The sequence below is a fragment of the Micropterus salmoides genome, unplaced genomic scaffold (assembly GCF_014851395.1).
Source record: "Micropterus salmoides isolate LMB-PRFRI ecotype aquatic unplaced genomic scaffold, ASM1485139v1 Ms_hic_scaffold_3898, whole genome shotgun sequence".
NCBI lineage: Eukaryota > Metazoa > Chordata > Actinopteri > Centrarchiformes > Centrarchidae > Micropterus > Micropterus salmoides.
The window spans coordinates 1-18688 of NW_024043259.1; the positions used below are offsets into that span (position 1 = coordinate 1).

The 18688-nt window shown below is 40.4% G+C and overlaps 1 protein-coding gene across 1 annotated transcript; it reads right to left on the minus strand.

Annotated features, from left to right (window-relative positions):
* Positions 1 to 2048: 2048 nt before the first annotated feature.
* LOC119885072 (sodium leak channel non-selective protein-like) lies at positions 2049 to 18405 on the minus strand (the record flags this gene model as incomplete). The annotated part of the gene is made up of 3 exons (XM_038695312.1): positions 18320 to 18405; positions 4259 to 4390; positions 2049 to 2216 (listed from the first exon to the last, which is right to left on the minus strand). Coding segments are annotated over exons 2-3 (294 nt in total), but the record flags the coding sequence as incomplete, so codon positions are not given.
* Between the last annotated feature and the right edge of the window lie 283 nt (positions 18406 to 18688).

The following is an 18688-nucleotide window of genomic DNA, read 5'->3' on the forward strand; positions in this document are numbered from 1 at the left end:
GGCATTTGGTCCAGACTGAAGACAATTAGTAAGGTTAACCTTTAGCAGTGAACACCCCTTGGTTGGATAAAAATCTGAAACAATCATTGATTGTGTAACCTCATTCCTTCTCCTACAGCCAGAATACACTTCTGATTCCAGCACAGAGCCTTAAGGTTAATCGCTTGTGACTAAATGTCACCTGTTTCAACCGGACTACTTGGAAAAATATCAGCAAGGAATGAATGAAATGCTTTCCCAGGTGAGGAAGCACTTGACTCCCAGTTGCTCGTAAAAAATGCTCATTAGCCAAAAGAAGACTGACATGAATGTGTGCAAATGTATAAACAGGGAATTGCTGCATTGAAAAATGTGGACATTACTTTGCAAACTGTGTGTTATCTGTGCATGTTGTTAAGCTATGCTCTGAGCTTGATCTCTGTTTGTAGTTGTTAGAGATTTTTATTTGACGTTGACATGTCTTTTGTTCAATGGATGCATTACATGTATAGAGAATCCAATATTATTATGGTACCTATTATTATAAAAATGTGATGAATGGTTTTCATTATAGTCACAATTTGAAAAAGGGTAATTTTGATAACTGCAAGAGTGTTATTAACCAGACTTGATAGTAAAATATCGAGCGGTAGATATGACATGTTGACCACAACACAGCCCTGAAGCGTAATTTATAGAAAATATTTCTAATTGATTTCACAGTCGCAATATTGGTTTAGAAAAAAACAGCTCATGGCTGTAATGCTGTTCAGCAACTAATTCTTATATCTTTGGACAGTAAGGCTTTCACAAGCATGTGAATGCACATCAGTCTGAAATACATACACATTTAAAGACTGCCTACCATGCAGAAGTTTTCTAACTAAGTTTTCTAATACAAGACATAGGCCTTTTTACTGGAATCGATTACCTAGCTAAAGGAAGTCTCAAGTCATTGCAAGATGATTTTAATCTTGTACTGAAACAACTGCCTGGAAGGAAGGCAAGCACATTTAACAAAAACATTATTGTATGTTTTGTACATTGAAAATGTGCTGAAGTAATATCTAGAATATGTTAAAAATTTACAAAAATGCAATAAAAAACAGTAAGTCAACAATTATTATAATATTACACAGCTACAGTGTATATGTTTGCTTGAGTATAAGCACTCCACATGTGTAGATGGAAGATGTCAGACAGGATCAGGGCAGCTTGTATGGTCAAGGCTCATTAAAAACCTATCAAGAAGCCCTTTCCCATCAGATCGTCCACAATAGCTTTTCATTGGCTATATTACACAACCTACAGCAAGGTCACAGGGCTACATTTTGGAGAGGGTGCAATACATGAAGGCTTTGTTCATGGATGATGCTACAAGGCATCATTGCCACATGAGGACTGCACACTCAGGCTCAAAGTTATGCTAAATATCATCAAAGAAACCATCAGAATACAACTATTTTCACTGAAAACTTCAAGCAAAATGTCCCTCAAAATGTGTCATGACTGAAAAATGCTACAGTTAAACTCCATTTGAATTTAACCAAATCGCTCTTAGACATGTGTGGAGACTACAGTACCTATGTACAGTACAAGCATTTGAATGAATACAGGAGAGGTTTTTAACACAGAAGAGTGATATGATTGATTTGTATTTATTAATGCATGGTATGCATTGATGTCACTTCCCCTTCTGGAACATGCTGGACTGAGTGGCAAAACATCTGTTACCATGGCTGCGTTTAGCAAACCAGGAGTAAAAGAAGTGCTTATTTGCTCAAATTAAAGGCACTCGGACTCAACAGTGATTTTCCCATTTTAGATGTGTTGTTTGTGTTTTAACTGATTCAAGCTAACACTGCTGCTTGTCTTTCTGCTACTCAGTGAGCGTAACTGCGTTCTGTGACGTCATGCGCATACCCTCTATAGGAAAGAAATGCCCTGTTCTTCTCTGCAATTTTATGTGTGGATAATTTAGTTTCATATTTAGGATATAAATGGATTTATGTACATACATGCATTTGTACAAGTGCATACTGTAAAAATGTGCATATGTGTATCCATACCTGAAAATAGGTGAACTGAGAGTGGTAGAGGTCAGGGTAGATGTGCAGCGTAGTACCCACTACCAAAAGAGATTCAAACTTGTGCAGGGAGGAGCTGATGTAGCCGGTGAAGCCCAAGCACCAGATTTTCAGAAGAGCTTCTAGGTCAAATAACACAGTGAAGGCAACCTGGGATAGAATAGAGAAAATAAAAATCAGTATTGGCATTTACTCCATGCCACCACAAATATCTCTCAATAACTTTTGTCAGGTGTTAACAGTAATTGAGTTGGATTTTGTGTAATGTTTAAGGTTATCTGTGCAGTGATTCTTTTATTTGCTTAATTGCCTATTTTGGATGCATTTTATATGTGATTTTTTTAAAAGAGAGAGAGCGAGGTCAGGCCATGCAGTGACACCTGAAGCGAATGACTTTTGTGCATGTCATGTGAGCTACTGCGATTTAAATTAGGATACCTCTGCGACAAGGAGGTGGTAAAATAGACAGAGAGAGAGAGAGAGAGAGCACATTGCTTATTACGTGATTCAATATTTCCCTCTCTCACACACATGGCAACGCACAAACACACATACAAGGCAGTCCACTACTTGCGCCAGATGTCTGTGAGATATTGCAACAGGGTGTAGGCCTACTCACATTAGGCAATCCCTTAAGTTTCAATCGCCTGAAAAATGGCATCAAAGACTATTGCTCAAGGAGAGACCGCAATTCCGCCCTTTATGGTAATATGAAAGTGTTATTAGTTTGCGCACTGCTTGTCACCGGCACACAGTAGCAAGCATATTATCATTTGTAGCGCTGTACTAATTGGAGGATGCATCAAAAAGCCAATAATACTAAACAAATAAGCTGCAGTCAATACAGAGTAAACAGTAGGCTACAAAACAACTGAGTTCATTTTCATGGGTCGCAGCCTCAACTTGTTCGGTCAAAACTGTGCGCACCATAGTTGCTGATGGTGGAGAAGTGCAGCCATCCTGTCAGTCATGCGATGCGCAGCATAGTTCATTAGGAAAGTGTGCTCATTTAAGTCTGTTTATCTTGTTTAATGTAAATAATAGTACGTACAAATTACAATGAAAATACATTATTTCTGACAATAACAATAATGGTTGTTGATAAATTAGAAACCCCCAGAGATGGATGATTTTACTGCTTCCATGGGAGCTCAGACCCTCCTTATGGGAGCTGAGCTCCCACTGGCTCCCACGTAACTCAAACTCTGGTTTGGAGTTCACCAATGTGCATTATGGGACATGTAGGATCTTCTGTTTTTTGGAGCCTGGCCCATAGCAAAGACTCTTGTTGCATTGATTTTGATGTAAATGCAATACTAAATTGTTGGAGGACTTCTTTAAGTAAATTATCTGAATGCTTATACCACCAGTGTCTTCAGCATGGGGAAAAACAGTAAGAAGTAGCGAATAAAATTGGCACCTCACCAATAAAAACAGTATTTTTCCATTTAACTCTAAACCCAGTCCCTCCATTTCCTATTTTCCCTTCACAGCCTTCACACAGATTGGAACAAATCTGCAGATAGATGGCTGTATGATATGACTGGAGGGAGTGAGAGAAGGTAATATTGTGTGTGTGTGTTTTTTCCCTTTTCTTATCTCTTCCATTCAGCTGTGTGTGTTGTGAGAAAGAGAGGTATGAAATGGACGGGGGAGGTGGGCCCACTCCTCACTGTCTTTGTTGGCGCTTATCACCTGCATACTGATGACATCAAACCAACCTGCATGACACATACAGTGTTGTGTGCATGTGTGTATTTAAAACATAAATAAGTGAAATGAAAAGAACAAATATACATATACCTAATTTGATTGATGATTTAATGGAAGTGAAGTGTCTTACGCTCATTATTGAACAATAATAAATGTATACATGTATGGATTATAAACTGGTTGACACATAAAACCTAAAAAACACCTAAAATCCCCAGTTGCATCATACATCATTTGAGTAGACAGGGCAATATCATAAGGCACTCATATTATGCAGGATTAAATCCCTATTAATAACAGACCACATTGCCATGCAGGAAAATACCAATCAGAACCTCTGTGGAGGAAAAACCCACATGTTTGTCATATAATAGGCTTTTCACAAAAGATGCATCAAAAACATGATCTCACGCTGTTGTAAATAATACACATGTTAAAACTGAGTCTTTGCGGTGGACATAAACAAAAAAACATCTCACCTCTGCCAGGTAAAACTCATCATAGTGCCTGCGGTGGTTCTCGCCTTTATAATAGTTGCTAGCAGCAACAATGACGTCCACAGCGACCATGCTCAAGATGAACATGTGGAACACAGAGGACCGCATCAGTTGCTGTGGAAACAGAGCAACGCTCAATTGCAATCAATGTAAATTGCACACAACAGGAAAAGAGAAAAGAAGTGCGTATAAAATCAACAAACCATTTGCATTTGCTTCCCATTGAACTTGTTCAAATTCTGGTTTGGATATGAGCCAGCAATACCATAATAATAAAGCAGAGCATTGTCTGAGATAAATCATTTCAAGTGTGATTGATGGTTATAACTCAGGCAGACAAGACGGGTGGACAGAAAGGCAGGTGTAATGCCCGCTGAGCTAGACTAAATTATTTTAAAAAAGAGGAAGCAGGGTGATGAGATTTCTTAAGTCAGATGTGCTTTTCCTTCAGTGTAAATTTAATCTCAGAATAATTTCAGAGAACAGAGACTGGAAGAAGAATGATAGAATATACATTTGGCAGAACGGGTGTTGTTTTTTTTCTTTTTGGAGTTGCCAATCATAGACTGTACTGTATATAAGGAGGTGGTAACACACAAAGAGGGCCAGCAGCTAAACTGCAGGAAATTCTAAGCAATCAGGAGCCTTTCATTGGTTGCTGGGAGAAACATCCACTCAGACAGCAGAATCAGCATGTATTCAGACAGCCGGAAACAAGCAGGGAAAGAGGCAATAAATGTATGTTATTTCATGTGGGAATAGCAGTGGCATTGAATGCCTACAACAACATCACATAATAGAAACAATAATGATCTAAAAGAATGTGAGGGACACTAGCCCCAAAAACCAGTCAAAACGCACACTCCTCATTTAGAAACAATGTAACTGTTCGCTCCTTTGGAGACAATATGACAGATGTGATCACAGCCTTAAACTGCATGTATGTGGAAGAATGAACAGCTTGTGAGTGGGTAGAATCACCCACCCTAAAAAAAGCTTGCATCTGAGACTGGTAATAGGAAGAATTGAAAAGTGGAACACGAGAGGAAGAATTTAAGACAGATGAAGAGTGTTTGCGGCATAGCGGGAAAGATCAAATTCACCCCAGGAAAATGGGACCGCTGCCATCCAACCTCCTACACACAAATTCACTTACAGTACAAACTCTTTAAAGTCTGGAAAGCCTGATCTGCAATCACATTTGGTGCTTTAAAAACAAATGATGTTGGAATTAGTATCTTATTGAATTTTGAAATTGAGAGTAAATTACATGACACATTTCTGTTTTAAGGAACTTAAGAAAAGGAGCAGAGAGACAACAGATTTAGAGATAATGTCCTCGCCAGAAAAAGGGCAGCATTTAAGCAAATTAAATGACTTATATTTGCATATACCTGACAAGGACCTCTTGTGATAATTAAAGTAAAGACTGTTGTATGTCAGAAGCAAAGATAGAGCTAAAGATAAAGATAGAGCCAAAGATAGAGATGTTATAGCGGAATTTAGTGAAACGTAATCGTGAGTAGTTTGAGGTGAACGCTTGAGTCAACAAAGCATGTGACTTTGGCATGGATGATCACTGTTACCATCCCATCTAGCATAGCTGTCCACATTAGTTTCTTTTAATGCTGACCACAATATTTCCCTAACAATAGGGAACAAAGGTGGGAATTTAGCTGCCTAACTAAACCACATAAGACAAACAACCGTATAAGGGGATCTGGAAGTGTTCATATCAATCCTTTTTTGTAACGGTCATTTGTAATGGTTTTGCAGCCTATTGTCAAACAATACCATCCTGCCTATAGAGGCACCAGGTCATAGGTATCCAAGGCCGGTTAATTCAAGGGCAACTGGACTTAAGTATTGAAGATACTTGAAAATGTTACGCTTCTCATACAAGAGGCTTCTTCAGCCTCTTCAGCAGAGAGCAAATTCTCTTCAAATATCTTCAGTTGCCCTTGATTTAACCTTTCTTGGACCATGGTGTTGTTTTGTGGTATGAGAAACAGTCTAGTCTCTGTTGTTCAGATTGAAGGTCTTGTTGGTTTCAGACCTTGAAAGAGGGCAATTGTGTAAAGCAAGCACTACTAGCCAGTCACAATTTCTCCAGAGGGCTGTTTGTGGGTTAAGGCTTGGTTTTAGGGTTACAGTTAAAATTGGGTTTCCTCTTCTTCTCTCTCCTTTAATTAAGAAAACTCTGGAGGAAAAACTTATTAAATCATCTTAAAATGTTATTTAATATCAGGCTGAAAACGCAGTGTTTCACTGCCCTCTCTGGTTGAAAGTTTCTGTGAAGGAACTTTTTCTTCATTAAGGGTAATATCCCATAGGTTTCCCCAGGTCATGTTAGGGTTATATGCTGAGCTAGTTGTAAGTCAAAGGTGACAGTCTGTGATGGGCCTTTCAGACACAATGCGCCAACCGCATCGCTGCACTATGACACCATTTATTTTCATTGGCTTGCACCGCTCCAGGGTGGTCTATTGCTGTATCGACCAATGGGCAGCCCACTGCTTGGCGAGCTTGCATGCATTCCGCAGACAAGAGCAAATCGCTTTCTATCCGAAGGGGCCTTGACTCTCAAAAACAGTAGGTCAGACTCTGTCTCTCTTCTCTGTCTGTTGGGTTGACTGTCTGATGTGGCTGCCTTGATAAGGATGCACTCTGTAATCCATTTATTACAGACAGACTGACTGGCTCTCTTTAGAATGTTGCATGTAACCTCAAGCCTCAAATGTACTGTAGCTTAGGTAAGCCACCAGAGTCTTGAGTTAAGAATGACTTTGTATGGATACAACATCGACTATTCAGAATCGCAGAGGGATAAATATTGCGGACCAAAAGGCATTCTTCAGATTTGGTTTGGGTATTACAGTGTACGTCTCTGCATTGCTGTTGCCTTTCTCCCTGTGTTGGAAATCCTGAGTACATCAACAGAATTTCCATAACAGTTTTTAGTCTGTTTCAACTCTACACTCATCTACTAGGTGTGGTTGTGTATGCAATGCTTAAAGTTAAAAAAAATAAGTTGTTCGTGTTCTCTTAGTGCTCTTTTAGAGCCAGGCTTTGTAAGGTTTATGCAATGTTACTTAGAATAGCCGCAAACAGAGAAAAGCAGGCCGGCAAGAACATGAACAGATGAGCCATTATGAATTGCCCTGAGAACCTGATATGGAGAGGGCAGAAAGGTGTACCAGCAGCTTGTGAGAAGAGCCGGTTTGCAAGAAATTGTTATGGTACACCAAAGACTAAAATGTAGAAGTGCTGGTACTGCGTATGTGTGTGTGGTCAGAAATGTGCTCTGTTGGATCAGTAACCATACCCATTGGTGATGTCACACTGTACTGACAAATCCTGTAGTAACCTTTTATTGAGTTATATCTTTTTTGCGCACAGGTTTGCAAAGTGAAAATGCCCAAAGTCCAGCCCAAAGGGAGTTCCCATCTCCCACAGAAAGCTCTGCTCTGAACCGCTTGAAAACAGCTCGTTTGTAGTCCAGCCCTTCACTTCCTTTACTTGTGACGTCACAATGAAAACGTATCATAAAGCTTGCCAAGCGGCTAGCGGGGTCAGGCACGCCCTCAAACCAAGCTAATCTGAATGGAGGTTTTCCATTGTAGAAATGTTGCACCTGTACCTGCTTCCAGGTACTTTTTTTTTCGTATCACCTCACCTCCGTCGAGGTTCCAAGCGAGCTGAGGAATACTAAAATGTAACCATGACAGACTACTGATTGGTCAGAGAGAATATTCACTAACTTTCTGTTGCGCACCAGACAGAGGCCAGCAACAGAAAGTTTTACAGTTTTCGTATGGAATTTCATTACTAAATCCATTTCTGAGAAGTTTTGAGGTGAGAAATCAGCTGTGTAGATTTCGAATATTGACAGTTTTATGAGAAGTGATGGCGGAACAAAAATGCTTGCAATATTTTCGGAGTTGAGGAGCTCCGCAAGTGGCTGCAGGGGAAGCCTGCGCCAACCCGCAGGAGGAGCGTGTGAGGCCGGCCAGCCGCCCGCTCACAGAGCCCTCTGTGCCCGCCGCCACACAGACCGCTGCAGCAACAACGGCAGAGGAAAACACAGCTGGAAGGTTTTCATACCGCTTAACTGTCTTTACATTCTGAGGAATGTTGAAACTTCACTTAAAAAAGAGAAAGCTGTGTGGATCGTGTGTGTGTCACATTGAACATTACGTCGCGGCAGTTGTGTGTGGCGTCGCTATTACAACAAGCTACCTACTATCTCTGGTACTATCTGCAATGTAAAATGGAGCAGGGCCGAGTAGAGTCAAGTCTATCGATTTGCGCTATGGTAGCATTTTTCGGCAAGGCCTTGTTTCTTACAACCCGCCCTTCTCTGCTTCTGATTGGCTAGTAGTCCTTACCTGGGAACTGCGCATGTGCAACTCCCAACAAAGATTTTGTACAAGTAAGATGCATCACTCTGTAGCTCAAGAGCGGAGCGTACAACACACAGGGTGAAAAGAGGAGCTGCAGCAATGTGCAGTATGAGAAAAATATTGTGTTTTTTGAAAATTAAACCATGTAAACCTGTTCTGGTACAACCCCTAATTAAGACTGTGAACCTGAAAATTAGCATAATACCACCTCTTTAAGATAATACATTAGATATTGGAAACACAGCTGTGTGTGAGCATCACAGGCTAGCCAAATGTGTAGTGTCTTTTAAATGTACTCCTAAAAACCCAGACAGCCTTTCACTAGTTTGTATGAGATACTCATTTACTATTGTCTTTTCTGCTCTTATTTTGTCTTGTCTTGCTATCTCATTAATTAAACATAACATGTCATTATTTTTTGTTAGAAATATTAATTCTTGCCATTCTTTTAAAGCTTTACTGACAGCCCACATCACTAAAGCTGCTAGTCTTGGGATTGGGTGCTTTTGCAGAACACATGCCCAGTCTACACACACACAGTGGTTTGGCGCTCTGACTGAGATTGGACGTGACAAAGCAGTTTGACATTTCCAGCAACCAGGCCCTCTCGCCCATGGGTGTTTTGGCAGAACGGAGTTGTGTATGTGGGATAGTGTGTGTACGTGTGTGTGAGGGAGGAAGCGAGAGAGATAGAGGTAGACTGACAGAAAACAGAAAGTACATGCTTTTGTTTATGAAACGGTTGATTTTCTGAAGGTCCTGACGCTGCCCATGCTCTCTATCAGCTTTTGGGAATCACACTGCTAGGAAAAGCTAGGGAGCAGTGTGCATTTGTAACCTCTGCCACAAGAATAACCTTTTAATTTTTCTCTCACATTACCCCTTTTTTTGATGCACTTCACCAGATAACGCTTTCCATATCCATCCCAAGGCATAATGGCCTAGTTTGCCACATGCAGCTGATGGCACTGGCACACTATATATTGGCCTCAAGATGTCAGAATCAATTTAACAGCATCAATTGTGGGACAAGATGGCCCTCCCCTGCTGTTCAGTGTTTCTTAGCTTGTGTGTCTCTGAAATCCTTTCACACTTGTTTTGATGGATGCTATTTATTTGTGTTTCTTCTGGCTGGGTCTTTGAAACACCAGGTGCTCACTGTGCACAGACAAAAGCATACACACACACACACACACACACGCGCTGAAGTCAAGTTTTGCAAGAATTGAAGCCACACATTAAGTGGTTGTGGTTTTCGCATTTAGCCAGGGGACACTGACATCATTCTGTCCAAGAGCACAGCAAAGCTTAATTTATAATATTCATAAAGTTAATAATATATAATTTATAATATATCTGAAAGCAAAGCTTTATTTCTAATACATGACAGTACAATCTGCAAAATATATAAGATGCTCTTATTTGTTTGACTGCAATAGAGTGCACATGATAGAAATTATGTATGCAAATAGTGTTGTAGACATTTTGCCATGCAAATTGGTATTTTGGGAAACAGTGTATTCTGGGTGTGCTTTCCTGCAGTAAAAAAAATGAAAAACAGCATTCAAAATAAGAAGAAATAAACACTACGACTATAACACAACCAAGACAGAGAGGCAGACAGACAGACCAATGACTTTTTCCTCATTCTCCGTCTGTTCACTCAGACTGCGAAGGAGAACAAATGCTCTTTCCACTGGTACATGAGACGACTGTAGCACATGTGCGCATAGCTGGCAGGATATAGCAGTATTCACACAGGAATTGTCACCAACAGACTGGGCATGTTCTGGCACCATCTCATGCTACAGTTTTTTCTCTAATGTTTAGCAAGATTAAGAAGAAACTGAGTGGGATTACAGACTGCTTCACTTGACTTATCACATCAGTCTCTTCACTGGCATTTAACTAACATGGAAAAACAAGTGACGATAATCAGAGCTTTTCTTTTCCACTGTATTGTATAAAAGTTATTTTAATGTAAAGCTTTGGGCTGAAGGAGTGGGCGTGTCAAATTTTGCTAGGTTGGGGAGCCCCTTGGCTTATTACGGCCCTGACTAAAGCAGGCTGACTCATGTCTCTGGCTGGGAAACAGTTCTTAATAAAACATGATGGTCTGCCTGTCTGCATCCTCCTACTCTTAATAATATTTGCTGTGCTTTGCTACCTCTGCATCCATTTCCTGTCTGGCTATTCCTTATAGACATTTAGTTTATTTCATTTCAGCATATATCACTATATGTCCATCTGGCTGATTGCAGTCTACTCCAAATGAACAATCTGAATCAGTCATCGTGTTCTGTCTAAGAGTGTTGATCTCACAGGACTAGTCACATCTTGTTCCTCATCCTCACGCAGGTGATTTTGTTTCCCATTATACACATAGATTTACCCTGCTATGCCCCGATGTTGACTTTTTTTCGCCATCTATAACAATGTTATCACTGTGATTCTTTCCCTCCTCTCCTGTTGTTTTTCTCTCCAGCCAATTTCCCTTTTCTCTCTTGCTCCTTCCACACATAGAGACAAAATTATATTAACCCTGACACACTGTGTGTATATGTATGTGAGTTTAAAATGATACAAGTGGTGTCACTGGAAAGCTGAGGCAAAGACTTGTGGCAGGTCAAAAAGGTGGGTTCAAGAAAATCAATAACCTCTGGCTTGGATGGTCAAAAAGGTGTTCCTTTAATTGGACCTCAGTAGCCCCCAGTGAGCTGCTGAGTTATCTATCACTCTGTATTTAGCTCTGTGAACAGAGGGCTGAGAAATGGGGAGTGAGCAGCATCAGCTGCTCATCACCAAAGTGGTGATGTTTTATTAAGCACATGATCCTCCTGGGTTACTAGAAGTAGGTAGCATTTATCATGGTTTTAATACCATTCCTTAGTGGTCATTCTAAAGTTGTTTAATTAGTCTCTTACAGAAATTTCTTAGTGCCTTGATTTTTATTTCGGATTAGTCTATGTTGTATTTTAAAGACTTCTTTGATCCAGTGCAGTACATCTGTATAGAGTGTCACCCTCTATTTTTGCTTATAACTTCCAAACTGTCTGCAGTGTAATTATGACATAGTGGAGCACTAGGGGCTAATTAGTAGGCCAGGTCTGTAGGGAACGAAACAGGACGCTTCATTAACCTCCTCTACAGCTACGACAAGAGAAAAACTGAGAAACCCAGGAAGCACTAAAGACAAAACAATGTCTTAACTGTGAACAGATTCAGAGCAGTGGGATAAATAGATTGATACCACTCTTAAACAGTATATGTCTATTAAATCGATCCAGGAAAGAGTTAGTTTCGCATACAAGTCAGAGCAAGTACACACAAAATAATTTCAGGGAATTGGAGTTCAAAGACACCACAACCATGATGGCTTAGAAGCTGTCAAGAATTATTAGGACTATGTTAATATTTACTGAAAGATTAATAAAATCACTAGAAAAACAACTGTTAGAGTGGGAGAGGAACATGGTCATGCTCCCTGCTTTGAGGGCTATTTCTGTATGTAGCCCCTCAGGAGGGGAAGCTGCCTTTTCCTCTCTGTCTCCAAAAAGAGCAGGTGGTTAATCAATTATGTGTTATCTCCAACTGCTGCAGCCCATTGGACCCATACAGACCCAGGCTGACACAAACACACATGGACAAATGGACAGACGTCAACAAGTAGATCGACAGGCTGACAGTCAGACACAAAACGGCCTGACCGGACATATACAGATGGTTTAAAAGACAGTCGGACAGGAATGGATGAGCTTACAGCCGACAAACAGGAGGACACTCGCCTGTCTGTAGATAGCGCCCACCTGCCAGCCCTGAAACATTTTAATCATTTGACGGCCTATTACTCTGGAGCCAGGCAGAGCAGAACAGAAACTCACACTTCACTTCCCCAACACTCACAGATGGCCCTGCAGGCTGGATCTCCACTGCCTGTCTTCACTTTACCTATCTATTTAGCTAGCACGGCTCCCTTTTGATATGGGTGAAAAAGCAACAGAATAAGGCGTTTGGCAACGAGAGAAAGGGGATATCCATCATTAATCAAAAATTATTCCATGGTAATATGACATGCCTTCTCACACTCTTAATTACAACATCAAAGAATAGAAAATGCTGAAAAAAACAATATAACCCATTCTGTTCTACACTTAAACACATAAACAGAGAAGCAGGTGTATTAGGGCTACACAATTAATCAAAATATTATCAAAATCGCACAATTTCCAAGTGTAATATCCAATGGTAAAATGTGTTACAAAACAGCATTATAATGAAGTACTGTAGTGCTGCAGAAATGCCCTGTCTACAAATCTATATCACCAGATATAAGAAAACATGTTTGTTAGGTTACAGACCCCAACAACTGTCATGTCTTCCTGATTTGAATAGTTTTTTCAGTGAAAATTAAAAATGTGATCATTCCCACTAATCATGAATCATATCTGCCAAAATATTTGCAATGCCATTTTACACTGACAGGATGGACAAAATTTGGAGACAAACATACTACTATTAACTATTTGCTTTTCTGACATTGCCTCCTGCAATCACTAGAGAGCAACATATCCAGTGTCGACACTGACACATAACTATACCAACATCCTGGATTTGTCTGGGTTTTAAGAGTGGAGCGGAACGAAGTAAAAACAAACTACGACGTCGGGCTGCATCTATCTTGTGTATCAGCGTTAGTCCTGCCCGTGGCTCTGACTGACTAATCATTAGTCCCCCAGCGGCGCTCATTGGTTAATCGCTTTTGCAACCGAGAAACCGCTGATTCATGTCATAAGTGGAGTGGGCAGATTCAAAGGCAAGGACCCAGGCAATGAATTGATTGTTTTTTACTGAGAATATAAAATGATTTGAAAATTGCAAAAATATGTGGGAAATTCAGATAATCAATACTAATAACTACCAACTGCAGCACAAATGTTCTCTCAAATTTCAATGTTCCCAGTTCAATAAGATGGAAGGACTTTGGCTTTCTCTTCGTGTTTCTCATCATTAGCTGTCAAAGCACATTATGAGCAGTCATTGTCATGTGATGCATGAAAACACAGTTAGTTTAAACCAACCTACCTCTTGATATTTTAATGTCAATATTGGCACAAACAAAAAAATCACAACTTAAATATCTGAGACAAGATGGACTTAAAGTCTATAAAACAGAAATCATTGTCTCACTTATATGATCTTTGATGAAGTCTTTGCATTTGGATTGAAGCTGGGTTAGCTCTTGCGTTTTCTTGACACCATCAGAAAATCAAAACATTTTCAGAGTTGTTTGACATGCCACAAAATGCTGTCATTGTGTGACTGGCAACTGAAAACAATGGATGACTTTTGAAATGAAGCACTAGGCTATATGAAGCATGTCAAAGTCACTCTCAGTGCAATTGAAGTTTTCCACTTGATATTTATTTGTCTAATGCATGACACTTTAAATCCTGAAGAAGCACACATTTAAATAACAAAAGCACTTAAAAGTGACACTTCACCCAAAATCTGGATTTTAGAGCCAAATACTCAAGTACCCTAATATAAGCTTGAAAGGAGGTCGTCAAATCCAAGTAACATTATCAGAGACCAAGGGTTGCTGTCAGCTTGAATACATGTATTAACAGAGTCCAATAATTTTCAATAACGAAAACATCCATGGAAACTGGTACTCTGCTGTCCATCTACATGTCCAAGTGCCGTCCAAGTACGCAAATATGCGTTTCAAACACGTTTTCAAGGCTACAGATGTAAAGTAGCATTTGAGATGATGAGTTGCAAAGTGTAAATGAAGGCATCCCTCATGTAACCTAGCCACTGTGCTAATTCCTTTGGATTGTGTCATAAGATCCATACAATCACTTTGATGCTATATAAAGGGGATATTAATATGGCAATGACGAATATCAGTAATATATGAAAAACAATTTTATTGATTACATATTTATTGTATCAGGAGTGGCTAGTGACACCTTTATGAATATCTTCACACAACTGTGGTTTACAGGCGTTCTTGGTGCTTGACTGCAACAAACAAATGTATACGTATGTATAACAAATACATGCTGTCAGGTAGGCCAGGTTAATATACAGAAGGAAGGATGTCAAATATCATCTATGTAGTAATGGTAAAGGTGTGGAGATTACATGTTCAACTTTGATGCTGGACAACAAATTTCTTGTTTGCCGATTTGCCTAAACTTAAACAAATGTTTTACTTGGCCCTGATGGGATTCAACATAGCACTCTGACATACATGATATACGTCCTTAACCATATCCTAACCACAGTTTGTTTGCCATAACCACAATCCTTCTTTACTGTAACCATACTTTATCCATACCTTAAAGGGATACTTTGCGTCTCTTTTCCAATAATTTTTTTGTTAAATTCAGCGAATATTTCCTCATGGGTAGGTAGCTCTGTGTTTTTCGTGTGCTCTGAAAAAAAATCCTGTTTTCCCTACACAGCCCCTGAGTGTGTAAATTGAGCACAAACAAAGCTGCTCGGAGCGAGCAGCAGGTGGCGGTGGCGCGCTCGAAGCAGTGGGAGAGAGAATGTAAACAAACAGCGGTAATTTCGAACATGCTGGACTTCTTACGAGACTTTAGCAGTGAAGATGACAGAAACAGCCACAGAGGTAAAGGTCTGAGGAATTGTGGGACAAATGATATGACCAGGCGAGGGGAAGGCCTGTGTTAAATTCTGTGAGGGGTTTCAATTCTGGATAAATCTACGAGATTGGAAAGGAACGAAAACCAATGCTGAGGTTGCTCTGTTTCTGTCACCTGCTGGACAGGTGAGTAGGCTAACGTTAGCTTTGCTGTTCCACATAAACGACAGGTTCAGTATTATTGTCTTGTCTGTCTGTTGTCATGTTTGTGATGATCCCAGCTGGTTAGCTTTGTTAGCTTTGCCGTAGCGGTCAGTATGTGTGGGGTAGAGTAGAAATAGACGGAGCGCGTGTGTGAACAGTGCCCCGGCCAATAGAGAGAAGCGGGTTAGCAGTGACACTTGTTTAGCAGTAAATATACAGTAGAAGTTCCAGAGGCCGGTGAATAAAGACTGCAGCTTCTCAGGACTAAAGAGGAGCTCCTTTGTGTTGCTGCCAACTGTTGAATAAAGAGTGAAGGAGGTTTGCCCCAAAGTTAGCTTTGACTTCGGCCCTGGAGATAAACAGTCGCTCCTGTGCTTCCCAACTCTTATCAGTCACTGTCTTTTAGTACAAACTATTTCAAATAACTCTCTGCTGCATTTAGATGCTGTGTTTGTCTGCTTACATGTTTGATGATGTTTGTTCACTAATTGTACCTATTCCTCTCGATAATCCTACCGAACTACTCCGTGTCTTAGATTTAGACTTAGAAAAGTATTTTGCTTCAATACATTTTTAAATATTGACAGGCCTGTTGTTACACCTTCTACAGTACTGCTAAAACATGCCCTCCTACTGAGGCTAACATGCTCTCGGACAGCAGAGGCTGTGGATTCTGCTATATTTCAGCAGAGTAGGACTGGTTACCATGGAAATTGTTGTTCATGAGTTTGTTTATCAACAAACTCTCTGCAGAATCGCATAGTCTCCCTTTAATAATGCAGTGGTTGTCATGCACTGGTACTGTAGGAAGAGTTCATTTAAAACACAACATTGCCATTGAACTCAGCGTAATAATACTCCAACACTGATATATGGTAGAAACCGCAAATTACAGTAACTTTTGTTGTATGAATATCAGATCCTCCTCTGTCATTTTTGATTTTTTTAAAAAGTGTGCAATGCCAAATGAGAACTCAAATTACATGTTGAACCATACATCCAGTTCAATACAAGTACCGGCTGCCTCCTTCTTTCAATGAGAAATCCTTTGACCACTCTCTGATTCGTTATCCTGTTTTTTCAGTTAGATACCTTTCTCCCACTCTGCGACCTTGTATCACTGGCAGAGCATTGCGATAAATGTCTTGTGTAACAGTCCTATTACTTCTCTCTTTCTAAGGTGCTTTTCATGTGTCAGGCTCTCTTTGACAGAAGACATTTATCACAATTTCTGGGCCATTGCCCAGAGCTGAAACAGTCCATGTGATGGAGGTGTGAGTTGTTCACTCTGACCCACTAAAACACTGTGTAACTCAGTCCGTCTCACAAGAAGTCGGGCCCACAAAGTCTGCATCCTTAAGGCGGTGTTCAGACTTAAAATATCACTCACTGGTTCCTGGTGCTACAAAACCCAGTGTGGTTGTCTAGTTTGACTAATAAGCCATGACTTCATAGGCGCACAATGATTTTTAGCAGATTTTAAAACTAGAAAGCTGGATATCCTTTCACCAACTCGACTATAACAAAGTAAACAGCAGAATAATGTCATTTACATTAAGGGATCAACCAGGAATGTGTCTCTGACAATATTTGTTGGGTAACGCAATGCATAGCTCAGTAATGTCAAACTGTGGCAAAAGTAAGACCAGGTTAAACATTTTTGCCAGACCCCCGGTGTTGTTTTGCCGGAGCCCTCTGAGTTGGCACCCCACTTTTCCAATGCATCAGCCTCATTGAAATGGAAGCTGTGTTTTTTTAAATCATGCTATTGTCAGTCTGAACATGGCCTAATACCCTTCTCTGGCAATCTGTTAACCATTCATTCTACTGTCAGAAGTGGTCTTCTTTTTGGCACAGGATGACAATAATTGCTATTTTGGTATGAGCGCATGAGGCAGTCTTTGGGTGTTCCATATAATGGAGCACAGGGCTCAGAGGAATGTCAGCCGTGTTTATCCCTCTGGTTATCCCTCTATCTAAATCTTTCCTTCAACTGATGATGAGGCTCTGGAGGACACGCTGCTTTAATGGGAATACTGCATATTTCACGTTTTCTCTTTTCATCCAAACCTCTCTACCCCATTTCTCTATTTTTATTTGTGCCTTCTTCCTCTCTGTTTGTGTGTGTGCCTCCTTCTAGCTCAGCACTGGAACAGTATTTGCTCCATGAGGGTCGGTTGACAGCTATCCTCTCTCTCATAGCCGTAGACTGTATTGGCAATCTCTCACAGCAAGGGCTCATCCTTTTACACCACACTGCTATCAACAGAGGGCCAGCTGTAAGCAACACCCGCTGCTTTCAGCTTATCTTTAAAGCCTTACCATTTGGATCACACTGACCACGAGGCAAGAGTGGCGTTCATCATGTAGACGTCATTTAAAACTCATCTATCACTGGAGCAACATCATTAGTGCAGCTCTACACATCAAACATAAGCCTCCCCTCATTTAAAATCCCATCATTTAGTCGTGTGACACAGCCATTTGAAGACACGGACAATGTGAAAACAATGAGGTGATACTGTGTGAATTTGTGGCACTTGTTAAATGGATTAGGTTTACTGATTCTCTATTAACACAGAGCATTTCAACATCAAGAGAGACATTTTAATTAAAATAGAAAGTGTCGCACACACAAGTACATACACATATGCACAGTTCAGCTTTTATAGTTCAGGAAATTTTTAAATTATGTATGTTCAGGTAACACCTGTCACATAAGTTGAACATATTTCATAGAATTCTGTGTGTGTGGGTGTGAGAGAGAGAGAAACACTTTACACCAGCAACATCAACAGCATATTAATGATGTGGTGTGTTTACCTGGAGGCAGGCAGGCGCTCGGCCATGTGGTTTGTTGACGTCCACAGCTACAAGCTGCCATCCCCCGGCAGCATCTTCATGGAACATCTGTGGCGCAAGGACAGCACATTAGGGGCAGAACACACAAAAAAGACCTGCACACCATTCAAAATACTGGACAAAACTCAAACACACACATCTATCCTTTGGCTACATCTTCATAAAACATCTGTGGCCACAAAAAAGCTGAAGGCATCACACACACAGGTTCGTATCCACTCAAACACAGTATGATAGATACTAAATACAGCATGTAGGCCTGAGGACCTAACACCAGAAATAAAACACACCAATATCACAGCAGAGACCTTCAAACTCACAAGACAGCTG